The 17900-nt window shown below is 40.8% G+C and overlaps 1 protein-coding gene across 3 annotated transcripts in view; it reads left to right on the top strand.

Moving 5' to 3' along the window:
- Nucleotides 1-17900, top strand: part of jade2 (jade family PHD finger 2) — a 70447-nt gene that overhangs the window by 15711 nt on the left and 36836 nt on the right. For all 3 annotated transcript variants that reach the window (XM_088603888.1, XM_088603887.1, XM_088603886.1), the window contains one exon: nucleotides 2424-2581. In XM_088603888.1, the coding sequence (XP_088460014.1) occupies nucleotides 2424-2581 (158 nt within the window). The remainder of the gene's footprint in view (nucleotides 1-2423; nucleotides 2582-17900) is intronic.

Below are 17900 nucleotides of genomic sequence, written 5' to 3'. Positions count from 1 at the left end.
GCTGAGCGTCGGCATCTTGTGCCAGATAGTTGTGAGGCTCCAGTCGCCGGCCTTTTGAAAAATGCCAGGCCAGGGGCAGATCCAAGCCGTCCCCTACTGCGTATCTTCATCCGCATTTCTGAAAAAAGTCCAAGTGCCTGTTTGCGCTAACGTCCTTCGGCAGTGTTCTAGGCGAGCTTCTGATTCCGATTGGAATCCAAGGGTTTTAAAAGGACCCAGGGAGCAGGAGGAGTGGGGCTTCCACCCTCTTTTGCATTCGATTCCTGTAAAAAAGATTCCCTCTGTGTCAAGAGGGTTCTTAGAAAGCAGTGGCACGGGTGTTCAGTCCTGCATCACAGACTGGGCGCATTGTCCCTTCTCGTGCCAGGAACGCCTTCTCATCATGCGCCTGCATTGGAATGATAAGGTCAACACTATCCAGTGTCAGTCTTGGTGCATTGTTAATAGTTTAATCTCCCCCCTCCTCCTCTGGAGCTAGCTGTGATTGCGGTGGTCATAAAGGGTGATGGCCAGGCTTGGTCGGGGTCTGGCTCTCTCTTCTCCCCCAGAGGTCTGCCAGTCTGTACCTCTTCCTCTGCCCTAGATATGAGTCAGGCATTAGCTTTCGTTCAACTCCTCCAGATCTTCAAGCAGTCGATCCTTCAGTCCGTATGGATGCTAAAATTAGACTTTCTCTGGCAGCTAATGTTTTGACATCTGTTGTGATGCACTAGAAGATAGTTGTCATAGCAGTTTACCATGTTCATTTTCTTTTAGGACTTTTTTTTATAGTAGTGTTTGATACAGATGCACATCTAACAGAAAAATTGCTTGTGCAGTTCTGATGACATTTTTTTAAATATGAGGTTTCTTTGATTCTAACAGTGCTAGATTCACTCCCGCTATGAAAATGTTATGATATTTAAATCATCCACTGTGCCATTTAGAAGTCTTTAGTTACCTTTTATTTAGGTCTGTAATTAATTAGAACTGTTAATTAACCTAGATAGAATGCAAAATACAGATAAAAGAGGAATAGCCTAGAATACAGATAAAAGAGGCACAAGTAGGTGGTCTACAACTTGAATACCACTGGAATAAGAGGCCACATACAGTTGGGCTAAACACCTTCCTCTCAGTACAGCACACTCAACTAAACTAACAAAAACGTAGCTACTAAAGATGACCTTTTTGCTTAATCACTTCTACTGCTCAGGTTGGTGCTGGCCATGTGCCATGGATACTTAGTTTTGTTACAATAGTAGTACAGGCGCACGCTGGAGTATCACATGGCCGCTATGGTGTGGAAGGCAAAGCTATTTAATATTAGAGAGTAGACACTAAAACTGGGGACCTTGTAATTCTGTTTCCCTGACGTTAATTAGCTATGGTTCTGTTGTGTAAACACGCTGCAGTAAAAATGAATCACTGGTGCAGCAGCACAGCGCGCCCATCCAGCAGCAGAAACTGGCATTTCAATAAATCTCCGCAACCATTCGTAGACGCCTCCCATCTAGGAGATCCTGTGACGAGTCCCTAGTCCTGGACCAGCGACAGCCTGCTAAGTTTAGATCTCACACCTCAGCGAGTGAAAGTGAAAGGCTCTTCTGGGTGTAGGTATTTTGGAACAGCAGTATTTGCTGGGTGTTTTTTGTGCACTAAAGCAGTGAAAGACAAATGAGTTTTCGATGATGTTTTTTTATGAGGCTGAAACCGTAAATCTGTAAGGAGTAACATTTGTAAAGCATCTGTACAGAGGAATCTAATAAATCTGGGAACAGGCAGCTTATATAGAAACAATAAACTGTATAATGAAGATGATGTCAGCAGGCTGAACTCTGTGACTTGGAGGATAATGTTTTCAGCTGATGTCTTTGGGAGGGGGGGCTGTTGTGGGTTTGGACTTCTTCTTGTGAAGAGAAAACTTGAGCTCCCTGCTTAGTGGCACCAGGGACAAGTCTTTAACACCGCTTCCCAATCTTCCTGCTCTAGGTGCATTTTTTTCTCTCTTATCATCTCATCTTCATGTTCAATTGTAGCCAAATTCCTACGGCAGAAAATTCTACATGACTTCTTGCTGTTTGAACCCTGGATTATAAAATAGGCACATGCTGTACATGTGTTCCTAAATGTCCCTGGGCAAAATAGAGTGATTGGGGGAAAAGAAAGGCAACAGGCAGAACTCACACATCTTTTCTCTGACTTTACCCTTGTTTATAATACAATGGTTGAATTTTCCATGAACTGCCTGTGTTGCTGTTTTCCTTCCTTGCTTTGCTTCCAAGCTGGTTGCTGGGAGGCCTGCTGGCCTGATGAGTGCCAGGACTGTGGGTGACTAACCTTCTCTCAGTGGAATGCTCAGTAACCGTTCGACACAGAGAAACAATGGGATAAAAGAAGTGGGAAGATTCTGACCCCATTTCCACCCTTCTGCATTCTGGCAGGTATTCCAGACACATTTTATTACCGCCATGAAGCTTCCAGATTCCTCCCAGCTAAGTCCGGACGAATTCTACATCCTCTCTGACCCTTGGCGACAGGAGTGGGAGAAGGGAGTTCAGGTTCCTGCCAACAAGGAGGCCATTCCGGAACCCGTGGTCAGGTACAAAGCTCCGAATCTGTTTGTGGTTAAGCAGACCTTCAATAATCAGAAGCACAGTGCTTCTATAGCCCTCCACTAGTGTACAGGAGGCAAGTGTGACAGGCCTGGCCAGGCTCGGGGGAGCGCTGGAGTGTTTTTTGCATCATCACAGCTCATAACAACACAACAACAGATTCAGTCAAATAGCAGGATGAGAGACAGTAAAAATGAGAATTCAGAAAATCAGCAGTTCATACTTTTTATATAGCAATCAATGTGGAGCAGCAGTTAGGGTTCTGGATTCATATCTGGAACATTATTGGTTCACATCCCAGGTGAGAAACTTGGTGTTGTACGTACCCGTTGGACAATATATTTCACCCAGTGCTCCAATAAAATGCCCAGCTATATAAAAGAATGTTTCCATATCATAAAAGTGTCAGAGAAATAAATTATTAGAAGTTCTAATGAGAGTGCAGAACACCAAAGAACGCTGCATGCTGCAAGGGTATAGAACCTTGCACAGGATGTAGCACATATTACGCAACACATTGCAGAATGTTATCACATTTCTTGCAAAGGAAACCATACATTAAACCGTACTTACTGTATCCTCACATTAGACTATTGAAAAACTTATACCTTCTATGATATGCTACTTTGATTGCATAGTACAAAAAGTGTGAATTGCAACAAACTTTTCACGGTTGTTCAGGGATGTAAAGCATGCTGGTAGAAAAAGCCCAGATTAAAAAAAAATGTAGGCTGGCTTTTAAATATAACCATGAAGTAAATACTTTTTCAGACGGGATTCAGTGGTCAAAGATGTTGAGTTTTTGAATTTTTGATTACCACATCACATGTGCAGAAAATTACACTTTATTGTAGAACATGTGTTCACCTGGCTTGTGCAGACAACACAGGAGACATCTGTCAACCTTTCTTTACCCATAAACCATTGCTTAGTCCAGCTCATGTGTAATATATCCCAAGTGCGTCACTCTCCACTATACCTATGTACCTATCTACTTGTTTGTCTTTGTGTTCTGAAGAAAGGATGTAATCCTTTGTCATTTGAGCTTCGTACAGTTTTATGTTTCATTGTGATGGTATTTTTTTTTACAATGTAACTGCACAGCGTTGCAGTCTGACTGAGCAGAGAAGACAAGCTGTGTTCAGAGCCAAGTGGAAGTAATTAGCTATTGCATAAGAGTCCCATTCAGCAGACAGAGAATGGCGAATTGGCAGGACTTCTTATGCCTAAGTCCCCTTGCAAGCTGGGAAATTAAAATAAAAAAATAAATATATGAAATCATTTAAACAAAAAAAAAAAGCTTGACACGGCTTAATTTTCCACTGCCATAAATTGGAAACAGCATCTTTTAGGCAACGTACTGGCCAAAAATGGATCATTCTTGAAGCATATAAAAAGCTTAAGTCTGTGAGAGACATAGCTCTCAGATCACAGGCAGACTGACTGCTACAAAGAGATAAAGGCGTAACAAAACTGTGCCTGGGAATCCCATGTGTAGAAATTTAGATGTACAATTAGAATATTCAGCCATGCAAAAACAATATTTACATCGGCAACATTTGCAGAGGTGGAGATTTTTGAGGCCGTTTCATGTCGGTGTCCTTGCAGTCTCCGAGCAAGGCTGAGACATTGCAAGTGTAGCTGATGAGGCATTCCGGAGGTATCCAAAGCGAATGGCTTCCAATTCCTTTGCCACATCTGGAAGGCAGTCTGTCTTCAGCGGCAATTAAGTTTAAGCACCGTTTCAACATTTAAAAAAAAAAAAGACAAAATATGAAAGCCTGAATCTGAATTGAGTATGTGCTGGAGAAAAGGCTCGCGCTGATTAAGAGTAGAAAAACTGCTTCTCTGGCAGCTGGGGAATGATAGCTATTACCAGTTGGATTTCCTCTGCAAAACTACATTTTGGCCAGAATATTTTAATACCAGAATACCTTATTAACAGCTGTCCCACATTACCACGGGTGTCCTTTAAAATCATAGCTCTGTTTTGCACAGGACAGATGTTTTCTCTAGACTACAATATATTTTTCCTATAGCTTATTCTTGTCTCTAATTTATTACCTCTTAAAAAATGCTTTCAGTACTTACCCTTTCGCGATTCAAAAAATGGACTTTTCAGGTGAGCTTCTTACCTAGTTAAGTTTAAACATTGTTCTGCTTTCTGAATTAGAAGAGCACGTCTTTTAAAAGATGATTAAATGGGAGGTTTCAATTCAATTCTTATGATGTACATGATGATTCCTAAATAAATCAGTGTAAGCTGTCCTCTGGGTATCAGTTGAACTCTTTTTGAAGACTGGTACTTCATCCTCAATCCTTCATGCAACTGTCACAAAGCAAACAAGATTCTATCTGGGATTACATTTTTGTTTGCTTCACACTAATCTTGGGTGCAAGTTTACTGAAAAATAAAACAAGATAGTGAAGCCTCATATTCTCTGGTTGTTGGGAAGCAGTATCATGTCTTTATCTGAATCATTAAACCCAAATCCTGAGATTGGTTTAGGTGAAGTCACGAAGTTGGCACGCTTACCTGGATGAGGGAGACAATGGCCTATTTAGCTTCGCTGTCAAGGTTTCATATCCTCATTGCACAGATTTGCAAATTAAAAAAAAGTCAAGATCCTTTGCAAGCTGAACATCAGTTTAGAAGAATGAAACAATACTGCAGCTTGCACCCGGATAGGTTAAGCAGGTGAAAAGGGATGTGTGAATGTTTACTTTTGCAGGCAACCCAGCTGTAAGCTCCACCTGCAGTATTGCACAGTCATCCTGTAAAGAGAGACAACAGAGGAAAAGTTCTTACATAGAACCCGCTAATGAAGCTTCACCACGTGTTGCATGTGGTCTGGCATGCTCCATCACTGCACACAAGATCAAAGCTGCAAATTGCTAGCAAAAAAGGAACCAAATGAGGACTTGAAGGCTTCTGCATCTTTCACTGATCAGCTCATCTGATCTTCTTTTTGTGGTTGCCTGAAGAAATAATATCAAGCAAGTATAATTACTCTTGTAGATGAACGCTGTTTTAAATATGTATTTACTCTTTTAAATAAAATTCCAGTTATTCTTATGATTGGAGCACCTATTTTTTATTTGCTTCACTGTTCTCCAGGATTGCTGTTGATTTTGCTCCCTGGGTTCTCGACAGTTTCTAATTCCAAAATTGTCTTCTGTTGCAGAAGCCCCAAGCTGGACAGATATGAGTCACACTCGTCCTCTTATTTACAGAGTAACAGTTTCCGCCCACCACTGCCTGCTCAGTCCATTCCACCTATTATTTGACAGAAACGCCTCCAGAGCAGTATTATAGTGATTGTTCTGTCTCACACTGTACAGGTTTGCAAGCCCTGAAAACTAGTAAGTTTGATGCACTTAGCATAGTTTGTAATAAAATAATTACAATTTTATTGCTACATACTTTTTAATTAACTGAAAGTGCTGTGCAATACTACACACATAATAGATGTTAAAAGAAAGAGGGGGAAAAAAACACAGAGTCACAGAGACTTAGTGGATTATGCTTGTGAGCTCCACAGACATAGTGCTGCACTCAAAAAGGCTCTATGGCCCATTGTGCAGAGTCTGGTTTTCAACAGAGCAAGAAATCCTGAGTCAGCCGATGTGAGATTAACAGTTAGATTATGCTCATGGAATATTATGATAACCAGGTGCAAGAGCATTCAGTGCCTTATAGGTGAGCAGGAGTACATTAATATCTGCTCAGAACTTCACAGGGAGCCGGTGCAATATACAGAGGATGGCAGTAATGCTGAGTAATGCTGAATAATTAGAATTCTGGACTTGCTGAAGATTAATTTAGTACAGTTTTCTGTCCTTGATGAATCAAAGAGGTATTAGTATTTCAGCATCAGCTAGGCAGAGCAGTCTTCACAGAGCAGTGTTGCACAGACAGGAGGAAGATAACCTTATGATGTGCCTAAAGTGCATTTCAAAGGCAACACATGGTTAAAAGGAACCAAGGTTCTTAACTTCCATCCAAAGTTTAATTTCCGCACTGTCAACAAGTACACCAGTCTTGTCACTGTTTGTGTCAAGAAAATACTGTTGAATTCCTATTGTGAGAACCCCTTGGGTGTGTTGTAACAGGATCTTTAAAATAGGCAGGTCCAGGAAAATAAACACATGCGCACAAAGCTGTGAAGTTAAATAAAAAACACCAGTGTAATTTATAGTGAGGGAAAATCAAAAATAGTCACCGCAAACCAAAACTTAAAGCCTAAGCTCCTTTTAGAGCTCCTGACTAAAGTTATTTTCAAAGTCCCTGACTAAACCTAGCCGTGGAGCTAAGGTGCTTACCAGCTTCAAAACAACCACAGCACCTCAGTCTCATCCTGAGATTCGCCTCAAACTTTGAGAAAAGAGAAGCTCCTAGTTCGTTTTGTACATGGTCAGTCCTTGTCACTCTGGTAAAAAGTGCACATGGAGTATCGGCCTTCTGGCCTCAAGATGGCAGATTCACCCACAGACTGACACAGAAAGACTCCGCTTCCTGTTTTTTTAAGATGTAACTTGGCCAATGGTCACCTGCTAATGCTCAGGTGACTGAGAACAGCAGCTCAGTTCCTCAAAGCTCCCCAGGGAATGTGGTCCAGACAAGGCTGCCATCTTGTCTGAACTGGCTGTGCTCTTACAATATGTGAATATCATACAGGCACCTTCAAATTGCAGAAACTGCAGTTGTGGATACTGATTTGGTATCCAAGTAAATCTCTGTATCATCAGCATAGCAGTGAAATCCAAACTATGACAGCAAATAATCAGATTATGGCTACATGTATATGCTAAATAGTAAAGGTCCAAGCACACAACCCTGTGGAACACCTTCAGCCACCACCAAAGGGAAGTAAGAGTGATCCCTAGTTAATTTCTGATGCAATCTAGTAGCATGCGTTGATTGATTGTGTCCAAACTGCACTTTTATCCAGAAGGATTATTAAATTACCCAGAGTCAGAGGCCTTCAGCAAGATACCAACTTCCTTAACAAGAGCTGTTTCAATAGTATATTTGTCCAAACATTAAAAAATTCAATGAACTCATTATGATATGAGGTTGTAATTGAGCTACAGTACCACTTCTTCCAGAATATGTATTGTCTTTATACAAATTTGCTTTGAAATTTGGAAATATTCAGCCAGAAGTGTAACAAAAACAGTACTACTGTTGCAGTGGTATGTTTTATATGTCCAAAACTACCTTGCAATATTCACCCACAGCAATTGCCTGGAAGGAGGGATAATAAAGATTTTCTTTTTGAAGATTTTCACAGATTCTGCTCTTCAGCACTTTTAGGTGTTCTCTGTTTTTCTTGCAGAAATATTTTTCTTCATTTTTTTGGATTGCCTCATTCCCATTAGTGGTATTTGCTGCATTTAGGAAGATGAGGCACAGAGGAATGGGAAAGCAAACACTTTCCTTCCAAAGAAAACATTAAACATGCCAAATGGCAACGTATAGCAGAACAGCTGAAAGAACAGCTATGTTTAAGTTAATGGTGTTAATGCTTCTCAGACAGCCCTCTCCCCAACAGAGTCAGACTCTGTGGAAGTGCTGCAGACAGCAGGAATGGGGAAGCAGGTGGGAAGGATATGACTTCCTTCAGCTTTAACACAGGTGTCTGCAGACAGTACAGCTGTGGTTTGTCTCCTGCTAGGTCTGAGTCACTCTTCGTGTTTTGAGCACTCCAAGTGCCATTAGGTCTGGATGACAGCTGCCCAGGAGGAAAAGAGAACCAAAAACATTACCTTGTTTCTGGGGGAACTGTTTGAAGGAAACACATGCCTCTTCAGTTTCCAAGAATTGCAGGGAGGAGTTAAGAATAACAAAACACACTTTAACATTTTGACTTGTTAGATTCTTTTCAATTTGATCATTGTTCGTCAGCGAATCACCATCAGACTGATAAATCCAGTCTGGCATTTCACAGGCCCAGCAGCAGATAGCATGAAGTTCACATAGCAGTTACTCATTCAGAAGAAACTTGACCTTGGTTAACTGTATCCTGCCACTTCTCCTTCCTGCCAAGAAAAGCATAATGACTGATCTGGTTTGAAGAGGACACCTTATTTCAAACCTTCCTTCCTTGTGGCAAGAGCCAATCTGTCCACAGCTAAGCTGGTTGTCCTTATAGCAGCTGATGGCTGTCTTTGAAAACAGTGCAGTCTGGAATTGTTTGCAATTTAGAATGACAGCCAGAGTTTAGTGTTCACTGGTGGGTACTGCTCTTAGTATCCTAATTGATCCACTTTCCTACTTTGAAAAGTAGAAAGAAAACACCTTATCATGTCAGGGTCGTGGTGGCTCAAAGCCTGTCCCAGGAAGCATTGGGTGCAAGGTACGCAAGGGACCAGGTACACCCTGGACAAGACACCAGTGTATCGCAGGGCACACACAGACATACACTCACACCTGGGTCTATTAGAAAACTGGTGTGGGGTTAAACTGTAAAATTTGGGTTCTGCGTTGCTGTTACCTTGAACTGATACAACTTCAGACTGAGAAAACCTTTGCCTCTCATTTATACATAAGGTTCTGTCTGAGAGTAAATGATTCCCTCTTACAGCTAATATTTATAACTCACCAGTTGACTCACCATTGTTCTGTTAGGAGCAGCTGTTTCCCACACAAGTGCAGCACAGCATTTCCATTATGCTTTTAGATACTCAATAACGAGCACCTGATTAATTTACAACCAGCTTTTTTGTAATCACTGTTGACAGTGATCCAGGGCAGCATCAAAGAGCAGATTTCTCCTTGAGTTTGAGTTTGTCTGTTCTGACATTATATTTTATAAATCACACATGTACAGTCACGTGAAAAAGAAAGTACACCCTCTTTCAATTCAGTGGTTTTACATTTCAGGGCATAAAAAACAATCGTTTGGTCCTCACCAACTTCTATAATGAGACAAATCTAGCCTCAGATAACAGACAACACATAACAGATTTCACTATGTCATTATTTATTTAACAAAAAGTAAGCCAAAATGCAGAAACCATGTGGGAAAAAATAAGTACACCCTTACTGTTTCCACAGGAATTAAGAAGGTAATTAGCAGCCAGGTGCTGCTAATCAAATGCACTTGATTAGTTGATCATCAGGAAGTGTGACCACCTCTATAAAAGCAGAACTTTTGGCAGTTTGGTGGTCTGGAATATTCAGGTGTGTGTTAACACCATGCCAAGGAGAAAAAATATCAGAGAAGCCGTTATTGCTGCTCATCAATCTGGGAAGAGTTCTAAGGCCATTTCCAAAACAATTTGAAATCCATCATTCTACAGTGAGAAGGATTATTTACAAATGGAGAACATTCAAGACAGTTGCCAGTCTTCCCAGGAGTGGGTGTCCCAGCAAATTCACCCCAAGGTCAGACTGTATAATGCTCAGAGAAATTGCAGAGAACTCAAGAGCTACATCTAGGGATCTACAGGCCTCAGTTAACATGTTACAAATTAAAGTTCATGATAGTACGAACAGAAAAAGACTGAACAAGTATGGCTTTCATGGAAGGGTAGCCAGGAGAAAGCCCCTTCTCTCCATAAAGAACATAGCAGCACGACTTAGGTTTTCAAAGTTGAATCTGAACAAACCACAAGATTTCTGGAACAATGCCCTTTGGACAACGAGACCAAAGTGGAGATGTTTGGTCATTATACACAACACCATGTTTGGCCAAACCAAACACAGCGTATCTCCACAAACACCTCATACCAACCGCCAAGCATGGTAGTGAAGGGGTGATGATTTGGGCTTGTTTTGCAGCCACAGGACCTTGGCACCTTGCAGTCATTGAGTTGACCATGAACTCCTCTTTATACCCAAGTATTCTAGAGACAAATGTGAGGCCATCTGTCTGACAGCTAAAGCTTGGCAGAAATTGGATCATGCAACAGGACAATGATCCCAAGCATACCAGCAAATCTACAACTGAATGGCTGAAAAAGAAAAAAAAAAAGTCAAAGTCTAGACCTCAACCCCATTGAGATGCTGTGGCAGGACCTTAAGAGAGCTGTGCATAAATGAATACCCTCAAACACCAATGAACTGAAGCAATGTTGTAAAGAAGAGTGGGCCAAAAGCCTCCAAAACGATGTGAGAGACTGATACACTCATACAGAAAATGATTACTTCAAGTTATTGCTGCTAAAGGTGTTTCTACAAGCTACTGAATCATGGGGTGTACTTAGATTTTCACACATGGCTTCTGCATGTTGGCTTATTTTTTGTTAAATAATTACATAGTTGAATCAGTTGTGTTGTTTGTCACCTGAGGTTAGATTTACCTCATTTTAGGACCTGGTAAGGACCAGATGAATTTTTATGTCCTGATATGTAAAACCATAGAATTGAAAGAGGGGTGTACTTTTTTTTTTCACATGACTGTGCATTTTAATATACAGTACTGGGTGAGACCAAATTATATTTAAATGAGTAAAGAGTGTTTCCTTAACTTATTAGTTACACAGTTTGGAGAAGGTGTTCAAGAGCCCTGAAGAATATGAGGAAGCCAGAGGAAAGGCTATGTTGGGTATCAGTGACTGGTAGTGACAGGAACCTGGCGGTGATAGGAAAGATGATGTTTACTAGTATCCATAGTAACAGGAGTGTCTTAGTTATACTGACTCCTTGATATGGTTAGAGCATTGCGTCTAGTCTTTGTAGATTTTTAGACCTATTATAGAGAAGCTCACTAACTTGAAATATCACAATACGTCATCATTACTTGACTTAGAAACAAAAGAGCAACCCTTGAAGATGTTTAATTGTATTATTTCATAAAATTGTTTCACCTTGAAGTAATAGTGTTTATGTTTGTCTTTATAGGAATATGGATATATTTACTGGGGTTTGACTTGGAGGTTGATTACTTTCGTGTAATCTGAAAAGAGATACATAGCCTGATATGGTGAATTGCAGTCTGAAATGGCCTCTTTCTTTTATTTCATTATCACTGTGAGGTACCAGTATCCCTAGAGCATGTCTGTCTCTTTTTTCAAGTCCTCCAAAAGAGCATCTTAAGGAACTTGGCTGTCCTACACAGTCACAGACATACAGTACGTTTTCACTCCCATACTCTGAAACTGAGAAAGAGGTGCTCATTGTAACATTTCTAGCTTGATGCATTCCTTTGTCTTCTTTATTTAACACAATTAGAAATAGTTATTCAAATGGTTAACTGAATTTTAGTTAAAGTTTCATCAAAGTACATGTTTGTCTGAATAAAAGGTGTATATGTTGGGAAAAAGTGGTGCAGTTGTGCTGCAGAGATGTAGCACTGATGGTCTCTAACACATTGAAGTTAACTGTGGGGCTTTCTTGACATAGCTTGATGTTACATAACAATTTATGTAACAGACATTTTTTTCAGAGTATTTCAGTGTCGAGATGTTTCTGCTGTTCGGCGTATTCACTGAAACACTGAATAATGCCAGTCGGTGACAGGCTGGGAAGTGCAGTAGCAGTGATGGCTGGCACACCCATTTATTCCTCCTCTAATCAGGAAGAAACAGGGAAGCTTTTTATTTCTCCACACTGCAGTGTTTTAGCAAAAAAAAAGAGAATGAAAAAAGGCAGAGCTTAGAGACCTAAAATGAGGTCCTGGCCCACTGCCAGCTCAAGCTTCAGCAGCCTACGAAGACTCTCTCTAGCTGGAACTGAGTCAGTGGAAAATGTGAATGAAAACAAACTCGGTCCCTGATAAATTGCTCCTTTTTTAACCAAGCCTAATATGAATGTTTTTTATGTGCATGTGTGTGGTGGTGGTGATGGAGGGGGGGGTATACATTTGAAGTGGGTTTTTGGCAAAAGAAAACGGCTAGACGTTTTTTTTTAGTAGTAAAATAAGCCCAGGATGTGGATGTTAACAAGGTACAGAGATATATCCATGACAACGCACTTGGCATTCCCGAGCAGACCGCATTGGCATCTGAAGGAAACACAAAATGGCAGTTTACAGAAAACCTCAGCTGAGGGGCTGGTCTTAACCCTCTGCCTGCTGACAGCAATGTAACACTTACCAAGGTATTTTTCAGTGGCAGAAATGCTGGTGAGTAAAAGGCAGACCTTTGCCTTACATTCAGACTTTCATGTACTGTACAGTATATTTAAGAAATGGACTGCTTCTGTTTCAAGGTTTCAGCTTAAACATTCTTTTATATTATTTTCTTGAATTTAATATTACTACAGATGTGCTATAGGACAGGGTACTCAAAGTAACATTATATGCACTCTATAACCTGCCAGTTCATGAAAATAGCTGCATCCTATGTCTCTGAGCATTTCATCTTGGTACAGGACTTAATTTCTACACAGTACCAATAATTATTAAAGCTTATTTGAAAGAAATGGCTGCCATTTCAAAAGGTGTCAACTAAGAAATTTTGAGTTTGAAATAATACCTAGAAACAAAAAAGCTTTTAAATACCTTTTTTTAAAAAAAAAACACATTCATGAAGTAATTTCCAGCTCGCCATTTCAGTGGGATACTTGGCGATCTTCCACAACCTGTTGAGCTCTTCCAGGTATTTTCATTGTTTTGTTTTAAAATCAACCAGTGCAGGAAAGTGACATTCACATCAATATGCAATTGCAAACAGTAGCAGGGCTGTCTTTGCTGTCCAAGTAAGTAAGCTCTTGATATTCAGATTCAGATATGCAACAAAAAACATTAGATCTTTCATCCACAGCTCTGGCACTTCTGGGGTAAATACTGATCATTGGTCAATTTGACCATTTTGGCTTCTTTGTGCACAAGCAGGCTCTGCAGCTTGTCTTTATTGGTGTCATTTGAAAAGGGATCTCACACCCAGTCTAGTCTTGACTAATAAGTAATGATTTTCCCATTTTGCAAAAAATTGAGCAACAAGAAATTGCTGCATATTAGGTCTGAAATATCAGTGATTTCTGATGGTTTAATCATTTCATTAATTTAATTAGATTTTGTCACACAGATCCATCACATTGGAATCTTGTCCCTGCATGCTGGTGTTGCGCATGTTTAGTTTTTTCAGATTCACCTGACAAGCATGCTGATTTTGCAAATTCCATTTGGATTTTGTTTAAACTAACCAACATAGATCTCTGACCCAACAAAAACTCCACTTGCATGTTACTCCACTTGCAGATCAAACACTCTACCTAGTGCAGATTCATGGGAGAGCCAGTGAAATTTGGGATGCAGAATGTAACTGTAGTACTTTTCCACGGAGTGGCAAAAGCGAGTGATTTTTGCAACAGGTGGTAAAACATCTTCCTGCTTGGGGCTCAGCTTTTTTGATGCTACCTGTTGTATTCTCGCAAACAGCCCATTTTTACTGCCAGTCACAGCCTTTACTCTATCTGTGTACATATTGAAGCAGTTTTCCCACACAAATGTTACATGTACAGTACTTGTTTTGTGTACTGATTCAGCACTTTAAAAATGTCCTCTCCTATTGTTGGTCATCAGGTTGCAAGTCAAAATGAACTTTTTTGATAGTTGCCACTAGTTGAGCCTGCTGAGTTTCCTATGTCTACTTGAAATATGTTAGTTTGTTTTAAGTCTTTTTGAAAACCAGTACCTTTTTAAAACTTTTTCATAATCATAATCATAATAATTACAGTTGCTTACAATTATAGACAATAGTCCTTTTCTGGACACTCCACTCAAAGCACTTTACAGGCAAATGGGGACCACCACCAATGTACAGCACCCACCTGGATGATGTAATATCATCCATAGTGCACTAATACTCTCATTAACTTTTGCAGAAGCCAATTCATAAATGGGGATTATTGTGGAGCCACGATTGATAAAGGCCCATGGGAAATTTAGCCAGGACACCAGGGTAACACCCCTACTCTTTTGAAGAGAAGTCCTGGGTTTTTTTAATGAGCACAGAGTCAGGACCTCATTTTTGGATCTCTTCTGAAGGACGGCGCCTTTTTCCAGTCTAGTGTCCCCATCACTATACTGGGGCATTAGGACCCACACAGACCACAGGGTGAGTGCCCCCTACTGGCCCCATTAACACGTTTTCCAGCAACAACCTTAGCTTTCCCAGGAGGTCTCACATCCAGGTACTGACCAGGCTCACACCTGCTTAGCTTCAGTGGGTTTCCAGTTGTGAATGAAGATGATATAGCTTCTGACAAGTTCATGCACATTTTGGCAAAAAGCATTTTACTAATACCCTTCTAAAGCAGGAGTAATACAAAATTATACAGTTGTATGAGCAATATTAGATTGTGACCTAAAGAGCAACAGCACTTTCACTGCCTTTAATGCTGTGACCAAACACCTGCTTTTGGTGTTTGAAAGATGGAGATGCTGTCCAAAGTAGTCAGTTGATTTTCCAACTAAGTTGCCATTTTTTGTTTTCGAGTGTCTTTTAAACAGAGACAGCTTCACACTTAATACAGTGTATACAATCATCCTAACAAATTATATACTTTATTTGGAGTTTATTATCAGGGCCAACATTTAGAAATCCAAATAAGAATCTCTGTACCTAAGCAGTAATGTTTGTACAAAAAGTAAAACATCTTGACTTAGATAACTTATATATAAACTTAATAGTTAACCCACTCAAAATAACATTCTAACTAATAAAAAACATCCATCCCGTATCATAAATCCCTGCTTGGTGGAATAGGCCCTGGCTTCCCCGCGATCCTGAATTGGAAGAAGCAGTTTAACATATTTTTTTCTCTTGTCTTGTCTTGTGTATGGCAAGCCACTCAAGTACACTACAAGAATAACTGTACCCTCTATATTTTACTTCAAGTCTAAATAAGCAACAAAAAACACTGCCTGCAGTTAGCCAAATCTGGTAATTCCTTGAAGGGGTAGTACTGACTCACATAAATCTTAAACAAAAAAAAGAACCTTCTTATTGTACTTTATGTTTTCTTTTAACATTTTGCGCCAGACTGTGATTCAACTGCCGCCCTAATTTCACTATTTGTCACATCCAATGACAGAAGCTTGTGATTATCCCAGTTTCTACCTCAGGCCTGTTTGTTAGTGCCTGTCAGATAGGAATATGAGTTGTGATTTGAACCTAGTGCTTTGTATTAGACATTTGAAACATTCAGGTTCTTAGCAAAAGCAGGCTTAACATGTTTCCTTCTTCATCATAGTACAGTGCAGATGTTCTGTCTCTTAATTAAACTGAACGATTACGATTCTCCTTGGTGAGAGAACAAAATGGGTGCAGTCATATCTCTTCTTATTTTTCTTTGGCATCTTCAGTGCTGTTGGAAAGTGAAAATAGAGCCTCACAGTTACATTCAAAGCAGTTCAGGAAACATTATTGTTCTTTTTCTGCATCTGAAGCTTTACCTCCAGGGTTATTGGAAAAGGCCCATTTTAAATCAGTACAGCAGGGAAAGTGTACCATTTAACAGGAAACCTTGCAGAGGTGAAAACTGCGTGGTATAGAGAATCGATTATATATGCAGAGCCAAGAAACATTTTGAACCTTATTGGTTCAGTAAAATTTTCTTATTTAATCTTGTCCATTCTGAGATGAATTAGTATGCAGAGACACTAAGCATATAGTGAGAAATGTTGGTGAGGTGGTCTCTGTATCTATATGTATTTACTGCACATGGGAAGAAAGCTTGGTGATCTTGATTGTTTTTTCCCTTTTCGAGCAGTATTTTGTCCTCGCTGTGCAGAGTTCACGAGGAAAGCATCCTGTCAGCTACGTGACAGCTTCTCCCACTAAACCTAAGTGATAGCTGTCATAGCGTGGCTCCCTGGAACATTGCTCAGAGGAGTGTGGCTTATTTTTTCTCTCTGTTTCCTTCCTGTGAGGACTGGAGCTGTGGCTGGAGATTCCAGCAGTGGTTGTAAAAAGGAGCTCTCCCAAAGAGACAGGTTGTGTGTGTGATGCTGCTGAGTGATACTCGCGTGCTGGCCCAGAGCTCTCTGCAGTGGGGAGAGAGCGCGGTGTCACCAGCCCTGGCAGATCTAGCTCTAGGTAGAATATGCTGCCTGACAAGAGAAAAAAGGGAGTAGGCGGGGGGAGAGGATGTCATTTTTGTTTTGGAAGACTGTTAACAAGCATATCAAAGGTGTGAAAACTCTGAGAGGGGAGAAAAGAATGACACAATGAAAGGAATTCTTGCTTGTTGAAATGTCAAGTGCTTTTAGTGGCTGTTAGAAATGCTGAAAAGCTACGTGTTTTCTAGGCATGATATTTGAGGCTGCATACTCTTATTAAATGAATTGCTGATTGGTTTTAATGCTGCAATGAAATGCATGGAAGAGAATATCCATGTGCTGTATGAAAGACTGAGAAGCTGTGCGCACCAGCAGAGATGAAAAGATACAGATAGATTTATTCCATTATGATTCCCCTGTGCCACTCGCCCACGCCTTGTTTGCTTATGACTCTGCAGCCCCCTAGCCAGATAACACAGGACAAGGCATGAGTCGGCACTATTCTCCCCGGTCTTGTCGGGCTGCCGCCTGATTGGCTAGCTCACACTAGCCCTTTCCTGCTCTGACGCACGAGGGCCAGCTGTGTCCCAGAGGCCTGTTTCTCTGCCCTCCTACCGGCGCAGCTTGTTCTCAGGCCAGACTGTCCGGCATACGCTGGCTCGCTTTCCCACTACACTTAGTGCCTTGCATCTAGCCGAGAGCCCTGCACTGCTCCGGGTTAATGTTGTACGAAGATGCGAAACAGCTGCCTGTTGGACACAGAGAGCAGAGGCCTGGCTGCTCAGGGAATAAAAAGGACATCCTTCTGGCTTAAATATCTTTTCATTAGGAGGAGGTCATCTTCTCTTATTTCATAGACGTGATGTCTGCATTTGAGGTAGCAATAAAAGACGAGAAAAGATTCTTGGAGGCAGCGATTGGTCCCTTGGCAGCTGTTTAGTCCATGTTGGTGCTCTTTTAGAGATGTTAGTGAAAGGTGAAAAAAGAAAAGCACTGAGCAAGACCAAAAAAGGAGCTCTCCCTTTATCTTCCATATTACATCATCCTTCTTGAAGGGGTTAGCTTTAAGGACCACTTGTGCCCTTGCTGTACATCCTCCCAGTGTATTCTCCTGCAAAGGAACAGGCCACTGCTGCCATTGATCCGTTGCACAAAAACTGTGCCAGATGATAAATGCTTTCCAAACCCTATAAAGTTGTGTGCTTCAGGTTAAAAAGGAAATTGCTGTTTCAGCATGCAACAGCCATAAGTGACTCTTTATCTGTGACAACAGCCTGGTAGAAACTGAAACACTCCTTCGCTTTGAGAACTCACCAATTGCAGGGAGGTGTTTGAATTGATTATGTGTTCAGTG

The sequence above is a fragment of the Lepisosteus platostomus genome, chromosome 13 (genome assembly GCF_059453375.1).
Source record: "Lepisosteus platostomus isolate fLepPlt1 chromosome 13, fLepPlt1.hap1, whole genome shotgun sequence".
NCBI lineage: Eukaryota > Metazoa > Chordata > Actinopteri > Semionotiformes > Lepisosteidae > Lepisosteus > Lepisosteus platostomus.
Note: the sequence above shows the minus strand (reverse complement) of the source record. Positions and strands in the feature narration are given on the sequence as shown.